At 46.8% G+C, this 19,188-nt stretch overlaps 1 protein-coding gene across 1 annotated transcript in view; it reads left to right on the forward strand.

The window, feature by feature from the left end:
* The first annotated feature begins 175 nt into the window (after positions 1-175).
* The window catches only part of CNDP1 (carnosine dipeptidase 1), a 47,188-nt gene continuing 28,175 nt past the window's right edge, over positions 176-19,188 (forward strand). The window contains exon 1 of the mRNA XM_025365558.1: positions 176-425. Within this exon, the coding sequence (XP_025221343.1) occupies positions 402-425 (24 nt within the window). The 5' untranslated portion in view covers positions 176-401. The remainder of the gene's footprint in view (positions 426-19,188) is intronic.

Here is a 19,188-nt window from a genome sequence, read left to right on the forward strand (position 1 = left end):
TGCCACTGGCTCGGCTCTGCCTGCTGGCCAGGGCCCACTCCGTCTCAGAGATGATACACTCATACCCGCAAAGAAGAACCCGGGGAGTTGCAGGCCGAGCCAGGCTGCTGGCTTCCAGTGACATCACATGACTTTGGGGCCACTGCCTCATCCTGTATCTGTGCATATGAGATGCATTGTCTCTTCCTCTGCAGTTGAGCTGAATGAATACCTCCGAAGCCGCTTTGTTCTCCAGATGTGAATAGCTCCACTATACCAGCCTCGTCTTCCTTCCAGGGGACAACGTGGGTCAGGGCCCAGAGAGATATTTAATGTCACCCTCTCGGGGCTTTGACGGGACTAACTCTGCCACATCTTTTGGAGGTCGGGAAAGTTGCTAGAGGCTTCAGAACTCCAGCCGAATGGATCCCAAACTCGGGGGAATGGTGAGTAGGACCTCCACCCTCAGAGTCTGTGCACTGGGCGCCACACTTCCATTTGTCCCAGGAGCACGTGTGTTAAGCCCAGGTGGGTAGGTCGGGCACCCAGCGTGGCCCCAGATGCTGCTCCTCATGGTGTTCTCAGGTGCTGTCTTGGCCGAGGAACGTGGTGTTTGGAATTATATTTTATCAGTAATGCTTTTGGATGGTTGTGTGTTCTTAACAATAATTAAATGGCATTATTGTCAAGTAGTTCATATTCAAATTGTTCATGAACTCGGTCTTCTTAAATCAATTTTTTTCTGTACTTTTTCTCTTAAAAAAAATGAGTTTGCTCCTGGAAGAATTTGCCTAAATAATGGTAACAGTGTGCTGTGTTGCCCTGGTCCCAGTTTCCCGGCTTAAGGGCTAGCGTAGGAGAGCTAAATCGCCGGGCTAAATCGCCCCAGGCCTTCCTCGGGGAGGTTTCCGTGGCTCAGGTGCAGACCTGAGTGTGGGTGTGGCAGGAAGGCCTCTCTCTAGGAAAACAAGCAGGCAGGCGTCTTTGGCTGTGAGGTTTTGTGGGGTTGTGTCCCAGACTACTTGGAAAGATAAAATTCATGGACCCTTTTATTTCCATTGCAAACACACACATACACACACACAGAAATTTTCAGAATTTTGTGGAAGGTTGATACGTAGAAGACTCTCAAAAGACCCTCAAAAGACATACTGAAACAAATACATGCAAATGCGAGGCTAGAGACGCAGTGAGAAGGCAGGCGGCGACCTGACCACAACCGGATTCTAGAAGTAGTCTTTGCCCACCTGCAAGACCGCGAGACTCCCAGACCACGCTGCAAAATCGCTGCTCTGAGAGAGAGAACCTCACCCTGTGGCCTGGCCATGCTTTCCATTGCTGACTTTTTTTTTTTTTTTTTTTTTTTTAAGAACCCATGACTGGCCAGGGCACTGGGGTGAGGGTTAGAAGAGGACATTTCACTGAATACTGTCTGTCTTTTAAAAAGTTTTAAACTGTGTCATGATAGTATCTATTCAAAACATGAACGTTAAAAGCAATATGAAAGAAAATAATTTCCCTGGCTGGGCATGGTGGCTTATGCCTGCAATCCCAACACTTCAGGAGGCCAAAGCGGGAGGGTCGCCTGAGCCCAGGAGTTCAAGACTGGCCTGGGCAGCATAGTGAGACCCTGACTCTACAACTTTAAAAGTAGCCAGGCAGGGTGGAGCATGCCTGTGGTCTCAGCTACTCAGGAGACCAAGGCGGGAGGATGGCTTGAACCTGGGAGGTCGAGGCTGCAGTGAGCCATGATCACGCCACTGCATTCCAGCCTGGGAGGCAGAGTAAGACACCGTCTCAAAAAAGAAAGGAAATAATTTCTTTTGGACTCAATATCATACCTTTTGATATGAAAGCGAGGAAGAGATTGTAATATATATTTTCCCCTTTGCTATTCTTCTACTTTTTTTTAACTTTTGTTTTAGGTTTAGGGGCACATGTGCAGGTTTGTTACAAAGGTAAATTTGTGTCATGGAAATTTGTTGTACAGATTATTTCATCACCCAGGTATTAAGCCTAGTACTCATTAGTTATTTTTGCTGATCCTCTCCCTCCTCCCTTCCTCCACCCTCCAATAGGCCTCCGTGTGTTGTTCTCTATGCGTCCATGTGTTCTCATCATTTAGCTCCCACCTACAAATGAGAACATGCGGTATCTGGTTTTCTGTTCCTATGTTAGTGTGCTAAGGATGATGGCCTCCAGCTCCATCCATGTTCCTGCAAAGGACATGATCTCATTCTTTTTTATGGCTGCATAGTATTCCCCATGGTGTAGATGTACTACATTTTCTTTACACAGTCTGTCATTGATGGACATTTAGGCTGATTCCACGTCTTTGCTATTGTGAATAGTGCCGCAGTTAACATTCTCATGCGTGTGTCTTTATAGTAGAATGATTTATATTCCTCTGAGTATATAACCTAGTAATGGGATTACCGGGTCAAATGGTTATTTTGTTTTTAGCTGCTTGGGAATTGCCACACTGCTTTCCACAATAATTGAACTATTTTATACTCCTACCAACAATGTGTAAGTATTCCCTTTTCTAGGCGACCTTGCCAGCATCTGTTATTTTTTGACTTTTTAATACACTTATTTGACTGGTGTGAGATGGTATCTCATTGTGGTTTTGGTTTGCATTTCTCTAATGATCAGTGATATTGAGCTTTTTTTCGTATGCTTGTTGGCCACATGTATGTCTTCTTTTGAAAAGTGTCTCTTCATGTCCTTTGCCCACTTTTTAACGGGCTTGTTTGTTTTTTCTTGTAAATTTGTTGAAGTTCCTCGATGCTGGATATTAGACCATTGTCAGATGCATAGTTTGCAAATATTTTCTCCCATTCTGTAGGTTGTCCATTTACTCTGTTGATAGTTTATTTTACAGTGCAGAAGCTCTTAAATTTAATTAGATTCTATTTGTCAATTTTTGCTTTTGTTGCAATTGCTTTTGGTGTCTTTGTCATGAAATCTTTGCCTGTTCCTATGTCCAGGATGGTACTGCCTAGGTTACCTTCCAGGGTTTTTAGGTCTGGGGTTTTACCTTTAAGTCCTTAATCCATCTTGAGTTGATTTTTGTATATGATGTAAGGAGGGGGTCCAGTTTCAATCTTCTGCATATGGCTAGCCAGTTAACCGAGCATTATTTATTGAATAGGGAGTCCTTTCCCATTGCTTGTTTTTGTCGCTATTGCTGACTTATTACCATCACCTTTTTCTAATACTGAGAGAGAAAAGAAAGTCATCAATTCTGTTCTTGGGATCTTGAGCCCAAGATTGGGCAAACGCTTTCTTTTACTGTGGCACAGATCAAATGCCCACCAACAGCCAGGGTGGATCCCTGGTTGTGGCCAGGGGGACTGGATGAGGTTTGGGGAGCTGGACCACAAGATGCAGAGGGGGCTCTATGCTGTGAGCACTCGCCCTTCGGATGGGGCACGTGCAATCAGCATGTGTGATGTGCCTCCTGTGTGCTCTAGTGCCTGGGCCCAGTCACTCTGGGCAAACAGTGGTACCAGGGATGTGGACTCTGGGACCAGGAAGCTTCTCTGGGGGGAATGAACGAGGTCATACATCACTACACTTTGTCCACACTCCTTGTTTCTTTCCACAAAAAGCAGCATTCTTGTTAAAACCATAGAGTAGAACTTCTAACTGTTGATTACAAAAGGCAAAGTACAATTTAGACGAAGGTGAGAAGTTACCCATCCACGTACTATTTACTGCCTTTTTCACTAAATCCCAAACTCAGGGTTTTTTTTGTTTTTTTTTGTTTTTTTTCTCTCAAACTTTAGTGTGAGCAGTTTTAGGGCAGAGGCCCAGGAATCAGCACTTTAAAGAGCATCATCCAATGGCGTTTAGTATATTCACTAATGTGCGCAACCATCACCACAGTCCATTTCACAACACTGTCCTCATCTGACCCTCTCATTCCCCCTCCCTCCCCTTATCCCTAAACAACTACGAACCTGTTTTCTGTCTCTATAGATTTTCCTATTCTGGACTTTCATATGAATGGTATCATACAATATGTGGCCTTTTGTGACTGGCTTCTTTCACTTAATGTAATGTTTTCAAGGTCCATTCGTGTCATAGCATGTATCAGGACTGCATCCCTTTTTGTGGCCAAATAATATTCCACTGTGTGAATATGCCACATTTTGTATTTATCCATTTGTTTGTGAGTGGAGATTTGGGTTGTTCCCATCATTTGGCTGTTATGAATAATGCTGCTATAAACATTTGTGTCCCAGTTTTTGTGTGGATATGTATTTTCATTTCTCCGGGGTGTGTACCTGGGAGTGGAATTGCTGGTGGATACGGTAGCTCCATGGATCAGTGTCTGAGGAACTGCCAGACTGCTTTCCACCCTGGCTGCACCCTTTTGTATCCTCACGAGCAGTGTACGAGGGCTCCAATTTCTCCACATCCTCAAAACACTTGTTATCTGACTTTGTGATTGCCGGCATCCTCCTGGGTGGGAAGTGGTGTCTGGTTGTGGTTTGATCTGCATTTCCCAATGCCTAATGATACTGAACATTTTTTCTCTCACTTCTTGGCCAAAAGATCTACCATTTTAACAGTGACCCTCCACCTCACCCCAGTCAAGGGATTCTGACAGAGGTGCTCCACCTATCGCCTTTGAGAACATTTTCGACTTCAAGTATAAAGAGTCTCCCTAGATTTTTCTTGGCTTTTTCAGGGCGTATCTCTTGCTCCAAGGTTCTGAACCTAAGCCCAGCTCTTATTTAATCTAGCGTTCAGCTGATTTCTAATTAATCAGTTCTGCTGTTGATTTGCACAAGATAGGAACTGGCATTCTCTCTCAAGCAACCTGTTAAAGCTAAACAGGGAGAGATTATGGCCAGAAAATACCTGGACATTCGCTGCAAACACTGTCTTCCTACAACAAGCTTTCTCCCCCTTCAGAAAAAAAGGAAAAAGCCTTCCCCCTCCAGCAGGGATTGGACTAAGGCGATCTACACCTGTTTGTTCCCACCAGCTTTTAGTTCTTTACGTTAATAGACTCCCAACTCATGACGGAAGGATGCAGGCTTTTCCCAGAGCCTGGATTTCTAAGTAGGCGTGTGCTAATTTTCCGCCACCCACTTCTCCTGCGCACTGTCTCATAAAGGGTCTGAGGATGCAGGACTGCCAGGTGAGCTCTTTTCCAGCTCCCAGAGGCTTCCTTACCTCTCATTCCCAGTGCCAGCAGATGCCGGAGGGAGCCATCCTGCCTTGAGGCATTCGATCCTTCCTTGGCCAGCTGCTCATCCGCAGCCAGGGAGTTTCCCCACCTGCAGGATTCCTCCGACCAAACGCCTTGTTAGCGTTGTTGGTGCAGATGGACCCCCAAGCACAACCAGCTGCTCCTGAGCAGCAAGAGGTTCCGGGATCAGTGGCGTGACCACAGGCGCGGTGGCCATGAACTCACGTTGGCCCAGGGCACTGCCTGCTTGCCAAGGCTCAGCCTGCCCCAACCCTGCTCTCTCGTTTTAATGGGAAGTTTCAAACAAGCACAAACATAGACAGATGAGGATAGTGAGTCCCTGTGTGTCTATCGGCCAGTTCCAACAATTACCAACACGTGGCCCATCTTGTTTCAGGAGGGCCCCTCCCAGGACCCTCACTCTCAGCATCCGGATAATCCTACAGCAAATTCCAGACATTGCATTATTGCTTCTGTAGGTTGTTCAGCACATATCTTGAAGGCGAGCACGTGTGTATATCAACAATACTGTTAACACACTATAAACTAGCAATAATTCCTTTAGATCAACAAATATACAACCTACAACCTGTGGTCAACTTTACCATGTTGTCCCCTAAAAATATTTTTACCATTGGTCTTTCGAATCAGAATCTAAATAGGATCTACACTTTACATTTGTTTGGTATAAATCTGTTTTGTTTGCTTGTTTGTTTGTTTGCTTGCTTTTTGAGACAGAATCTCGCTCTCTTGCCCAGGCTAGAGTGCAATGGTGCAATCTCAGCTCGCTGCAACCTCTGCCTCCTTTTAGCTGGGATTACAGGCGCCCACCACTGCATCTGACTAATTTTTGTATATTTTAGTAGAGGCAGGGGTTTCACCATGTTGGCCGGGCTGGTCTCGAACTCCTGACCTCAGGTGATCCACCCGCTTCATCCTCCCAAAGTGTTGGGATTACACGCATGAACCACTGCGCCTGGCCTCTGTCCTGTCTAATCTGACCTTGAGTGCCTGGAATGGGCACCCTGCCTCAGCCTGGCCCCCTGTACATGACATAAGAGGGAATAGCAGCAGCTCTCTTGGGGAACCTCGGTGAGGATTGGAGGGCAAGTCGAGAAAGGAGAGCCGTGTTGAGACACGTGGGGGTGTAACCTACTCATCCTGGCTGTGTGATCCCAGGCAGTCTCTTGATCCCTGTAGTGCTTCAGGTCACTCGTCTGTGAAATGGAACCACAGTGGCTCTGCCTCACTGGATTTTCAGAGTGATTGATGATGTCGTGGCCACGAAGTGCTCGGCTCCATGCGTGTGAAGACGCAATAAAAATGTAAATGTGACCTTACTGCAAATGGACACGACTTCTATTAATCAACAAATCACATGATGTGTGGAATCCCTAACTCACTCCAGCACTAGAATCTGAGGAACATTGCAAACATCACATTTCAGATGTGGCTTCTAATGAAGTGATGCCGATTTTCTTGTATCATGGGTGGTTTAGCACAGACTGCTATAGACAGTTAAATGCTAGTTCCAGACACCCACTAGCAGCGTTCTGGGACAGCCCTGTGAGTTGTTGGGTACTGGAATACACTTTTCTGTGGTTCACAATGGAAACTTGTGTCTGAAAGTGGAACGGGGAATGGGGCTGCGGTCGGGAGCCATCACCCGCTGGAGGCTCACAGTGAGCACAGCCCCAGTCATGGGCTCTGCCGAGGCACCTGGGGAAGGAGACGGGAGGCGTGCAGAGGCACTGTTTAGCTGCCACAGGAGCTGCCAGGAAAGGCGCAGCGATGGGATCCTCCCCTGAGCATGCACTGTCTAGGGCAGCTGTCCTAGTTTCTCAGCAGGTTGTCATCTGTGGCTCACCAGAGAGAGACGCTGCCCTGGTGACTGCCACTCTGCTGGCTTGGGACCCTGGCAGGTTCAGGAGCTGATGGCATCTGGAGGGTGGGTGGCATTTGTTGGCTGGAGCTGAGAGCCAGCTCCTGGAGGAGTCACAGAAGGAGAAGGGGTGGGTGGGCCCAGCCACCATCCTCCTGGTCCCAGCGCAGAGCTCCTGCCCGGGAGGAAATACGTACCCGCAGTTAGTTTATGGGAAGGAGCCTGGACGGGCTGTTGCACGGTTGGTCTCACTGTCACAGGGCAGGCAGCAGCAAGGCTGGGGCAGGGGACCTGAGCCCTGAGGTCCTCCCCAGCCCCATCATCCCCGCCCTAATGAGGAGGTAGGGGCTTTCTGTCCCCAGAGCACCTCTCCGCAGGCCCCACAATGCCCCAGTGTTCCAAGTCTCAGTTGCTCTTTCCAGCAGTTACAATCCACTACTTCTTCAGAAGCACTGTGTTTGGGACAAAGGTACCTTTCATGGTACACGTGGCTCAGCTTCCGGCACCACAGCACATAAAGTCGGGGCGCTGTCCCCTCCCGACCCCCGAAGGAACGGGGCGCATTGTGAAAGGGAGAGAAACAGTGCTAAGACAAGGCACGCACAGATGGAACTCCCCAAAGACTGCAGACGAGGAGGGGTCCCCTGCGCCTTCTAGGACAGCTCCAGTGCCCTGGGATCCCAGAGTGCCTGGTGGTCAGGGCGAAACGCCTTTGCATGTTTCAGCTTCACGGTTTGCCTGGGGAAGTCTTGTTACCCAACGTTGCACCTTGTACTGCAGGCCAGAGGTGTGGGCGGGAGCACTGCCCTGGAGCCATCCCAGAGGCCCTGTCCCTGCTGACAGGGTGAGGTTTGCTTGTTGAGCTCCTGCTGTCAAGGCCTAAGTTATTAGTTCTTCTTTGCTAATTCCTGGAGGCTGAGGTTATCCAGGATACAAACATTTATGCCTTTTAAGGTTATCTAGGATACAAACTGAACAGAGCTTGTGAGCTTTGAAGTGGACCCTTTTTATCTTCACCCGAATCTTGCTCTCCTCCAGTTTGGAAAAGTTTGCACTGGGTTGCGTTCCCAGCGCTGAGCCTGGCACTGAGCCAGGCTGTGGGGACACTGCCTCCCAGGAAGTGAAATCATTGTCAGGCAGTCCCGATCAACACACAGTATGAGTTCACCCTTAAAACTCCCCATCCACTTCAAGCAAAGCAATTACATATACTTCAGGAATTTTTTTTTTTTTTGAGACAAGGTCTCACTCTGTGATCCTCCCGCCTCAAGCCTCCTGAGTTACTGGGACTACAGGTGTGCACCACCTTGCCTGGCTAAGTTTTAAAATCGAACTTAATTTATGTAGAGACAGTTTCTGTGTTGCCCAGGCTGGTCTTGAACTCCTGGGCTCAAGTGGTCCTCCTACCTTGGCTTCCAAAAATGCTGGGATTACAGGTGTGTGCCACTGAACACTGTTTGAGAACTGTAAGCCACCAATTTAAGACCTGGACCTGGAATGGGCATCCTAAAGCACCAGGTGGAGGCAACCATTGCATTTTAGGCAGAACTCATAACAGAGAAGGAGAATAAAATGACTATCATTCAAGTCGAGGCTGCAAGCCAAAGTTCTGAAGTGTGTAAGCCTTAAGAAAAACAGCTCTTGCAATGTGTTAGAAAATGGGTTTACCAAGACTGACATACAGAGTAGAATATGTTTAAAACGGATACAAATGAAGTATGTTTAAATTCTTCAAGAGACAAATGAAAGACTAACACTCACATTAACGAATGAGAAAATACAAAACGTAAGCGGGCACCTATGAGTCAGGAGCCGATGGGGGCCGGGCGTGCTGGCTCATGCCTGTAATCCCATCATTTTGGGAGGACAAGGCAGGCAGATCACTTGAACCCAGGAGTTCGAGACCAGCCTGGCCAACGTGGTGAAACCCCATCTCTATTGAAAATACAAAAAATTAGCCGGGTGTGGTGGGAGACGCCTGTAATCCCAGCTACTTGGGAGGCTGAGGCAAGAAAATCGCCTGAACCCGGAAGAAGGAGGTTGCAGTGAGCCAAGATCGCGTCACTGCACTCCAGCCTGGGTGACAGAGCAAGGTTCTGTCTCAAAACAAAACAAAACAAAACAAAACAAAAGGATATTATATAGTGGTAAGAAAATAATAACCAGGGTGTACTGGATTAAATAACGCTCCTCCAAAAATGCCTGTCCACCTGGAACCTCAGAACGTGGCCTTATTTGGAAACAGGGTCTTTACAGATGTAATTCGTTACAAAGAGGTCATTCTGGAATAGAGTGGGCCCTAAATCCAAAACCCAGTGTCCTCCGAAGATGACAGTACACAGAGAGACACAGAAAGAGGCTGACTGTGCACACACAGAGGCAGAGACCGGAAGGACACCGCCACAGCCAGGAGCGCCAGGGTCTGCCGCCAACACCAGGAGCTGAAGGGGCAGGAAGGACCTCCCCTGGAACCTGCAGAGGGAGCCCGGGCCCGCCAACACGTGATTTAGGTTTCTGGCCTCTAGAACTGCGGGAGAGTAAAGCCCTGGTGCTTGGCCCCCGCTTTGGGGTGCTTTGTTCCAGCAGCCTGAGGAAGCTAGTGGAGACCCATGGGAAAGCCCCACCCTCTCCTCGAACCGGCCCTTGTTCTCGACTTTACATTTGTTGATCTTTTGTTCAAAGCCAAAAGGTGGCCTGAGATGCCATTGCCAGAGGTGGCCAAGCCCTGGAGTCCACCCCCGCCTTTAACCAGGGACCTTGGTTCACAGGCATCAGGGATGCCTCAAGTCCTGCACTTTGAAGTCAAAGTAATTTTGCTGTGAGTTGAATGTGTAAGATAACTTTAAAGGCTGTGTACATAATTGCAGGTTTCTGGAAAAGAAACGTGTTCTTTGGTGCTGTCTGCATTTTGGTGTCTCCACCCTGGCCCACGGTCCCACCAAAACCCTGCCAGGCTCTCTTCTCCTGACTCTGTGAGAAATCTCTGCTCTCTTCCTCGCCACCCCTCCTCTGTCCCCAGTCCGCGTCCCTCAACTCCCCGTTCCCTCAGACCCTCCTCCTCCTCTCCGCTATTCTGCAGCCGGCACATCTCAATTTCACGTGCTGCCCCCTGAGATTGTACAGTCTCCCCTGCAGGTATTCTGTAAATATCCTATCGACACTTTTACACAGAAATCACTCAAATGAGATTTAAAGGAAGAAGAGCCAGTGGATCTGGTGTGGCCACAGCTATGAGAGCTCCAAAGGCGATTTTCGCCTTGGGTTTTGGCTCCAGCATCAGCCACAGCCTCGTGGATCCCTTAGGATTTACACCTTTCACCCCTCAAAACCGAGAGCCATGTCCTGCTCCCCCATTGGAAACACGCTCTTGCCTCTGAGGAACTCACAGCCCAGCCTTATCTGATGACGCCACTGTCCCTGGTAGAGTATACTTCAATGTATCGATTTAACTGTCATGAGATTCTGGCCTGTTGGAGAAATAACTGAAAGCACTGGTTATTTCATTCACTGTTTTTTGTCATTATTGTTTGGCTGGCTGTGTCATTGTGCTACAAGCCGCTGTTATGTTTCTAGATGACGGAAGGTTCTGGAAGTGGTGCAGAGTGGTGCTGTGCTGTCTCTCTGGCTGATGTCTGACGAGACTCAGATCCCCATCCAGACTGTGGGGAGTAAAAGTGTCTGAAGGGGCATTGTTCCCGTTAGCATCACACCAGCCTCACATCCTGACAATGTGAGCTTTCTTTTCCCCACCGCCTACCCATGAGGACCCCAGACACAGGTGGGAGCACCGAGGGCCCACCTGGGCGGCTTGGCTGCTGGACTAGCCATCTGCTGCCCAGGAGTGAAGACATTGTACAGTGCCTTGGGCTGTGATGTGCCAGATGTGGTATCGTCTTGTGCCACCCCCCGAAGGCGCTTCGTAGGTGCCACATGCGATATTCTCTTGTGCCACCCACCCTGAGGGCCCATAGTAGGTCCCACTGTCCCTGCTTCAGAGCCTGTGTCCTGAGCCAGCCAGTTCCTAAGTGCTAGCCCCTGAGCTTTAGGCCAGCTCTCCCTGCAAACCACGAAAACAACCACCCCGTGACTGGCACTCAGTTCCTCCTCCATCCCCTGGCTTCGGTGGTCTCTGACTTCTTGCAGCTCTGCTCAGCGTTCAAGGAGCAGCTCTGTGAGGATCCTAGCAAACTGAGTAAACTTTGTTAGTTCCGGCCATTTCACGTGGTGTGTGGCCTCACATTCTGGGAATGAGTCTAAACTGAACTTGGCCTTAACCAATGTTCTTCTCCGGGGTCAAACTCACAGGTTAGGCCAGACTAGAGGATGATGGAGAGACTCACAGTTCTTGGGATTTTCTGGGGAATTGTGCTCCCTGGAGTTTGTCCAGGCTGCTGACTGAAGGAAACCACGCCCTCGCTGATTCCTCCACGGGGTCTTGCTGCCAGAGTGAGTTAATCAATCTGCGGGAGCCACGTTGGCTCAGCTCTGTGCCCACAGGAAACCAACAGAATCCAGGAAAGCCTGTTTTTGTTGTTTATTAAAAATCCTGTGATGGTGAGATAAACTAGGCTACTAAAACATTCTTTTCTGTGTTACAACAAATTCATCAGAGCAGACCCAGGACAGAGCAACTTCTATAAAACAATCCCACAAGGACTCTCGACTAGGAGGTCAATAGAATTCTTGGTATCCGGGATGACTGACAAGCACTGAGGTTTCTTCCCCTGAACAAGGGTCTGGCTGATTGGCCATTGTGTGGACACCAAGGACCCACTCTTGGCCTGAGGCTTTGTGGGAGGTGGAGGCAAGAGTGCTTTCTTTCATTTTCTATTCTTTCTTCTGTTCAACACCCCAAATAAACAAAAACAACCAGTGCAAAAGTGGGGTTTTCCCACAGCACCCCTACTCCATCCTCCTTTAGGGGTACCTGCTCCTCTCCTGGCAGGAGACAGAAGTGTCCACGTTAAAGTATCTTGGGCCACTGTCAAGGCCTCGATCAGCTAAGCCCACAGGGCATCCAACTCTCCAGTTGTTAGTGAGAGCTAGGAGAGAGGTGGAGGTGAAGCCAATGCCAAGCTGTGGGAGGAGAAAGAGAAGAACGATATGTCAAGACACTAAGAAGACTCAGGAAGTGCCCCAGGATCTCTCACTTTGGGGAAGGGCAGGTTGTGATGGTAACACAGCAGAGGATGTAAACCTCCCCTAAGAGTTACAGTATTTAGAAAGAAGGCTCAGCACAGGGGCACTTGGAACTTTTGTTCCAAATCTAAAAACCTAAGGACAACCAGCTGGGATAAACACAAGCCTCTGCAGCAAATGGGGTTCCCCTCAGGGTCCCATAGCCAGTGGGAGCTTAGCACCCTCAGCTGGACAACTGCCCACCCTGGCCATTCGAAAAGACTCTCTCAGTCCAGGACTCACCCTGCGCATCCCTAACCCCAGCCCCCCGCAAGTGCAGCTTCCTGTTCTGCAGCTCCTCTTTCTTCTTTTTGCAAGGTCAAAAGCCAGGAATAACCTTTCTACATCCCTGGATTTTCACTGAGTGATGAGAGTTTGGATCTGTGTCACTGCCAAATCTCATGTTGAGATGTGATCACCAATGTTGGAGTTGGGGCTTGAGGGGAGGTGTTTGGGTCATGGGAGTGGATCCCTCCTGGCTTGGTGCTGTCCTCACAATAGTGAGTGTGTTCTTGCAAGATCTGGTTGTTTAAAAGTGTGTGGTGCCTCCCACTCTTGCTAACGTCCTTGCCATGTGAGGATCCTGCTCCCGCTTCACCTTACACCATGGGTGAAAGTTCCTTGAGGCCTCCCCAGAAGCTGAGCAGATGCCGGCACCATTCTTACACAGCCTTCAGAACATGAGCCAATTACACCTCTTTTCTTTATAAACTACTCAGCCTCAGGTATTTCTTTATAGCACTGCAAGAACAGTCTAACACAGAAAAGTGGTACTGAGGAGTGGGGAATTGCTACAAAGATACCTGAAAATGTGTAGGCAACTTTGGAACTGGGTAATGGCTAGAGGTTGGAAGAGTTTGGAGAGCTCAGAAGAAAACAGGAAGATGAGGGAAATAGTTTGCAGCTTCTTATAGACTGGTTAATGGTTGTAACCAAAATGCTGATAGTGATTTGTGCAGTAAAGTCCAGGCTGATGCGGTCTCAGATGGAAAAGAAAAACTGATTGGGAACTGGAGCAAAGCTCACCCATGTTATGCCTCAGCAAAGAGCTTGGCTGCATTGTGTTCATGCCCTAAGGGTCTGTGGAATTTGAACTTAAGAGTGATGACTTAGGGTATCTGGCAGAAGAAATTTCTAAGTAGCAAAGTGTTCAAGATGTGACCTGGCTATTTCTAACAAGTTATGTTCAGATGTGGAAGTGAAGAAATGCCTTAAAGTTGGAATTTATATTTAACCCTTTTCTTGGTTGCCCCATGAATATTCACCAGTGGCACTTGTGGCTGCAGCATTTACCCTGAGATAACTTTGCCATAAACTATCTTGCTTTTATTATTATTCTCACATCACTCTAGTATATTGACTTTGGAAACAACAGACATCATTCTATTTAGGGCATTCTGGTTTTTGTTAGTGGTATTTCCATTTACAAAATGTAGTAATTTTCAGCTGCTGAAAATGTCAAATCCTAGAAAATGTAGCATTCCTGCATGTGATGTTAACATTGTTCTTGAACAATTGTGGGTCGAAGATTCATTTGATGAATCTGAAATAGATGATTCTGATGATTTAGTTGATTCTGATGTTCTGTTTAGAAAGAACTCCATGAACAGTTTTTATATTTTATTTTCACATTGAAAATCAGTCAGATTTGCTTCAACCTCAAAAAGTGAGTTTATGTAAAATTAAATGAGTGCTGGCAATGAGCTGCACTTTTTTTTTTTTTTTTTTCTCTAAATGGGAAAAAGATTAAAAGGAAAGTAGAGCATAAAGCTTGGGAAATTTTCAGCTTGGCCATGTGGTAGAGAAAGAAAAATCATTACCAGGAGAGGAATTTGAACAAGTTGCAGAGCAACCGCTTGCTAGAGAGACTTGTATAACTAAAAGGTAGCCTAGTGTTAAAAGCCAAAAAAATAAGAACATGGTCTTGATGGCATTTCAGAGACCTTCGAGGCAGCCCCTCTCACCACAGGCCCAGAGGCCTCAGAGGACTAAATGGTTCCACGGGCCAGACCTGGGACAGCACTGCTCTGTACAGCCTCAGAAGGCTGCTCACCACATCCCCACTGCTCTAGCTCCAGCTGTGTCTCAAAGGGCCCCAGATACAGCTCAGTCCACTGCTTCAGAACTCGCAAGCTGTAAGCCTTGGCAGCTTCCACATGGTGTTAAGCCTACAGGCACACAGAGTGCAAGAGTGAGGGAGGCTTACCAGCCTCCACCTAGACTTCAGAGAATGTATGAGAAAGCCTCAGTGCCTAGAAAGAACCTAGGGGTGGAGGGGTGGAGCCCTCACAGAGAGCCTCTACTAGGACAGTTCAAAAGGAAAATATGGGGTTGGAGTCCCCACATAGAGTCCCCATGGGGCACTACATAATGAAGCTGTGAGAAGGGGGCCATCATACTCCAGACCCCAGAATGGTAGATCCATTGGTAGCTTGCATCCTAACCTTGGAAAAGCCATAGCAGTGGAGCTTCCCAAGGCCTTGGGAGCCCACCCCTTGCAGCAGTGTGCCCTGGATGTGGGACATGGAGCCAAAGGAGATTATTTTGGAGCTTTAAGATTTAATGATGCCTCTGCTGGGGTTTAGACTTGCATGGGGACTGGAGCCCCTTTCTTTTGACTGATGTCTCCCTTTTGGAGTGGGAGCATTTACCCAACGTCTCTACCCTGATTGTATCTTGGAAGTAAATAACTTGTTTTGATTTTACAGGCTCATAGGTGAAAGGAACTCATCTCCAGATGAGATTTTGGACTTGGGAGTTTGGAATTAATGCTGGAAGGAGTGAAGACTGGGGGACTATTTGAAAGGCATTATTGTTTTTTTAAAATTTTTTTTTTTTTTTTTTTTTGTATTTTTAGTAGAGAGGGGTTTTCACTGTGTTAGCCAGGATGGTCTCGATCTCCTGACCTCATGATCTGCCTGTCTCGGCCTCCCAAAGTGCTGGGATTACAGACATGAGCCACCATGCCCGGCCCATTATTGTATTTTCCAATGTGAGAAAGACATGAGATTTGAGGGGCCAACAGCAGAATGATCAGTTTGGATACGTGTACCCGCCCAAAACTCATGTTGAAATGTAATCCTCAATGTTGGAGGTGGAGCCTGGTGGGAGGTATTTGGGCGCTGTCCTTGCAATAGTGAGTTTATGCAAGATCCAGTTGTTTAAAATGTGTGGCACTTCCCCTGATCCCTCTTGCACCTGCTCTGACCGCATGACCTGCCTGTTCCTGCTTCACCTTCTGCTATGAGTAAAAATTCCTTGAGGCCTCCTCACAAGGTGAGCTGATCCTGGCACCATGCTTCCTGTACAGCCTGCAGAACTGTGAGCCAATTAACCCTATTTTTTTTTTTTAAGTAAATTACCCGCCACAGGCATTTCTTTATAGCAATACAATAAGAACAGCCTAATACAGGTAACTAGTTCAAGGTCAAGCACAACTGAACACACACACACACACAAACAAAAACAAAAACAAAAACAGAGGCGTGGAGGAACAGGAGGAAAATGGATGGAGTCTCCGATCCCACTCAGATGGTGAAGGGGGGATTCATGCCAAAAGTCAATGTCCATGAACCTGGATAGCAGGCTGCCCTGCTCTGTGGAAAAGGGAGGGAGGATGAAATCATGCACTTCCCCTTGTCAGATCCCTCCTGTCATGGCCAGTCGTCAGGTCAGGGCATCAGGTCAGTCTTTTATTTGAGACCAGGGCTAAGTTGCTCTCCCAGGGCCAGAGGAGGAGGGGGCTCCTGCTGAATCTGAACTATTCTGTCCTTACAATAATCACTGTTTTCATATTTTTTTCCTGCAGCTTATTTCCTTCTTCCAACTTTCCTTTTTTATTTTTTACTGGAGAGGAACACCAAATTTTTTTTAATGGAACTTGTCTGAAGGAAAAATAAAAGCTCAAATGTTAATGTAGATGGATCGATTGCAAAAAAAAAAAAAAAAAAGAAGTAGCCACTGTTGTCTCCAAGAGCCTTTATTGAAGCCTTCCTCGCACCTGAGCTGCCTCTCTGGCTACCGGAGGGCCAGAGGAGTCTCTCCCACAGACTATCTGCCGACCCTGGCTCCTGGCTAAGTCCCTCAGGGCTGGGCTGGATCCGGCTTCAGCCTTCTGAGTGCAGGGCAGCCAGGGAGATCATGAGCGGCTCATCAGCACCACCTACTGGACGCAGTTCTTAATCAGCTCATGAATGGGCATTGCTCACCTTGACCTTGCTTTTAACCAATGCATAGGTTCCTCTATCTACAGTTTTCATACTCCATAATGTATTTGTATTGTCAAATGAGTGGCTATAGCTATGATTATTTGTATAATGACTGTATTGTGATATAATTCTTATACCTTACAATTGACCCATTTAAAGTGTGCAATTTTAATGGTTTTTAGTATATTCAGAATTGTACAACCATTGCACAATCGATTTTATAACATTTTCATCACCCCAAAGGCACCCCTATTCATTAGCATTCCCTTCCTATTTTCCCACTGGGTAACCACCAATCTACTACTTTCTGTCTCTATGAAGTTACCTACTCTAGACTGTTACGTAAATGGAATCACAATACGTGGCCGTTAGCACAATGTATTCAAAGTTTGTCTGCATTGTAGCATGTGCCAGTACTTCATTCCTTTTTATGTAAGATGAAAATCATTTTGTATAGCCAAATAATATTTCAGTGAAATATAGATTTTATTTATCCATTCATTCATTAATGAACATGTCTTGTTTCTGCCTTTTGGCTACTATGAATAATGCCGTTATAAACATCATGTACCAGTTTTTGTGTGGACATATGTTTTCACTTGTCTTGGATATGTACTCAGGAGTAGAATTGCTGGGTCATATGGTGACTCTATGTTTAATAGATTAAGGAACTTTCAGACTGTTTTCCACAGTGACTGCAGGCTTTTGACTTCCCATCAGCAGTACATGAATGTTCCAATTTCTCTACATCTTTGTCAAAACTTGTTAGTGTCTGGCTTTTTAATTCTAGCCATCCTAGTGGGTAGGAAGTGGTGTCTCATGTGGTTTGATTTGTGTTTTCCTGATGGCTAATCATGCTAAGCCTAAACTTTCCATGTGTTTATTGGCCATTTGTATATTGTCTTTGAGGAAACATTTATTCAAATCCTTTACACATTTTTAATTTGGCTTTCTTTTATTATTGAACTGTAATTGTTATTTATATTCTCAACATAAGTCCTTTATCAGATATATGATTTGTAATCCCCCCCCCCCCATGCACACACACATTCTATGTGTTGTCTTTTCATTTTCTTGATGATGTTCTTTGATGGACAAATGTTTTTATTTTTTATGAAGTCCAATTTATCCATCTTGTCTTTTGGTGTCATATCTAAGAAACCATCACCTCATCCAAAGGTAGGAAGATTTACAGCTATGTTTGTTTGTTTGTTTGTTTTTAAGAGTTTTATGGTTTTAGTACTTTCATTTAGGTCTTTGATCATTTTGGGTTAGTTCTTATATATGGTGTGAGGAAGGGGGTGAAACTTTAACATTTGCATGTGGATATCCAATTCTCCCAGCATTATTTATTGAAAAGACTATTTTTCCCCCATTGAATGATCTCTGCACCCTTGATGAAAATCAGTTGATCATAAATGTGAGGATTTATTTCTGGGTTTTCAGTTCTATTTGATTGATATGTATGTGTGTCCTTAAGCCAGTTCACTCTCCAGAATATTTATAACTATTCTTAAACTTTACAATTTCCTCTCGATTAGTCTCCAGCAAAATTCAGACTCTTATTAGAACGTTTTGATACATTCTCCTGCTTCAAAAAGAGGAAACTTCCAGAGGTTAAAACTTCTGCCCCGAATGCCTGCCCTTCCCCAAACTTACCCTTCCTCCCCGTCAGTGTTCAGCACCAGTTTCCTCCCAGACGCTGCTGTTGATCACCCCCACCCCATGATGGGACATGGTCTGCATTTCACGGCATGTCTGACTGCTTTCCTGACAGCTGGTGAGCTCTCTGTCTGCTCGGAGCCACACATTTTTCTATAGCTCTTTGGTTGGGTCCTCAACCACTGTGGGGCTTCCAGTCCCTGATGACCGTTGAGGGAATTCAGGCTCAGAGAGGTACCTGAAGGAGCACAACTGGGATCTGGGAGCTGAACTTGGTGCTGGCCCTCCTGACTGTTAGGCCTGTGGTCTCCCTGTGATGCCACCCCAACTGCACTGCTTTATCCACATGCCCTCACCCAGCATTGACTCTCACTCTGCTGCCTTGTTTTGTGAACACAGGTTCTCTGTGGTCGCTCAGATTTTGTGCCAGCTGAATCCTAGCTGAAAAGTTCTTGAAGCCTGAACATCCCTGTAGCATTTCAGTGATGATCTGACAGGAGGTAGAACAGCCTGGGAGTGACTGTCCTTTTGGGCATGGGATGGATTGACCCCAGGTGCTAAGTGACACTCTGGTTAGGGAGGTACACTCTTTCTTGCCATCTGGGACATTTTCAGTAGGACTAGATGTTTTGTTGGAAGTGAATTCCTAGAAGAGACAGAACACAGCTCCCTGTGCACAATTTCATTTCAGATGCCTGTGCCATGTGTTGGGGGGCTCATCAGTTTGAATGCTCCCCAGCTCACCTTTGCTCCATGGGGGCTTGAGGCCAAGGGATGGGCAGGGGCATGGAGGAAGATTCACCAATGCATTTGGGAACAGGTGGAAAGTGATGGAGGGGCCCTGCATGGTACCCCAACAAGGGAGGAGGTCTGGTTGGAGAAGCAGGTGGGATCCACCATGTAAGTCCTGGGGGGCATGGGGATATTTGCTTTACCACAAGGGCAATGGGACCTCTTGGAAGAGCTAAAACAGGGAGTCTTGTGATCTGCCCTACCTTTAAAAAGATCACCCAGGCTGCTTCGTGGAGAGTGGATTAGAGGAAGCCATGAAAATGACAGAATGAAAAGAAAAA

Source organism: Theropithecus gelada, chromosome 18 (genome assembly GCF_003255815.1).
Source record: "Theropithecus gelada isolate Dixy chromosome 18, Tgel_1.0, whole genome shotgun sequence".
Taxonomy (NCBI): Eukaryota; Metazoa; Chordata; class Mammalia; order Primates; family Cercopithecidae; genus Theropithecus; species Theropithecus gelada.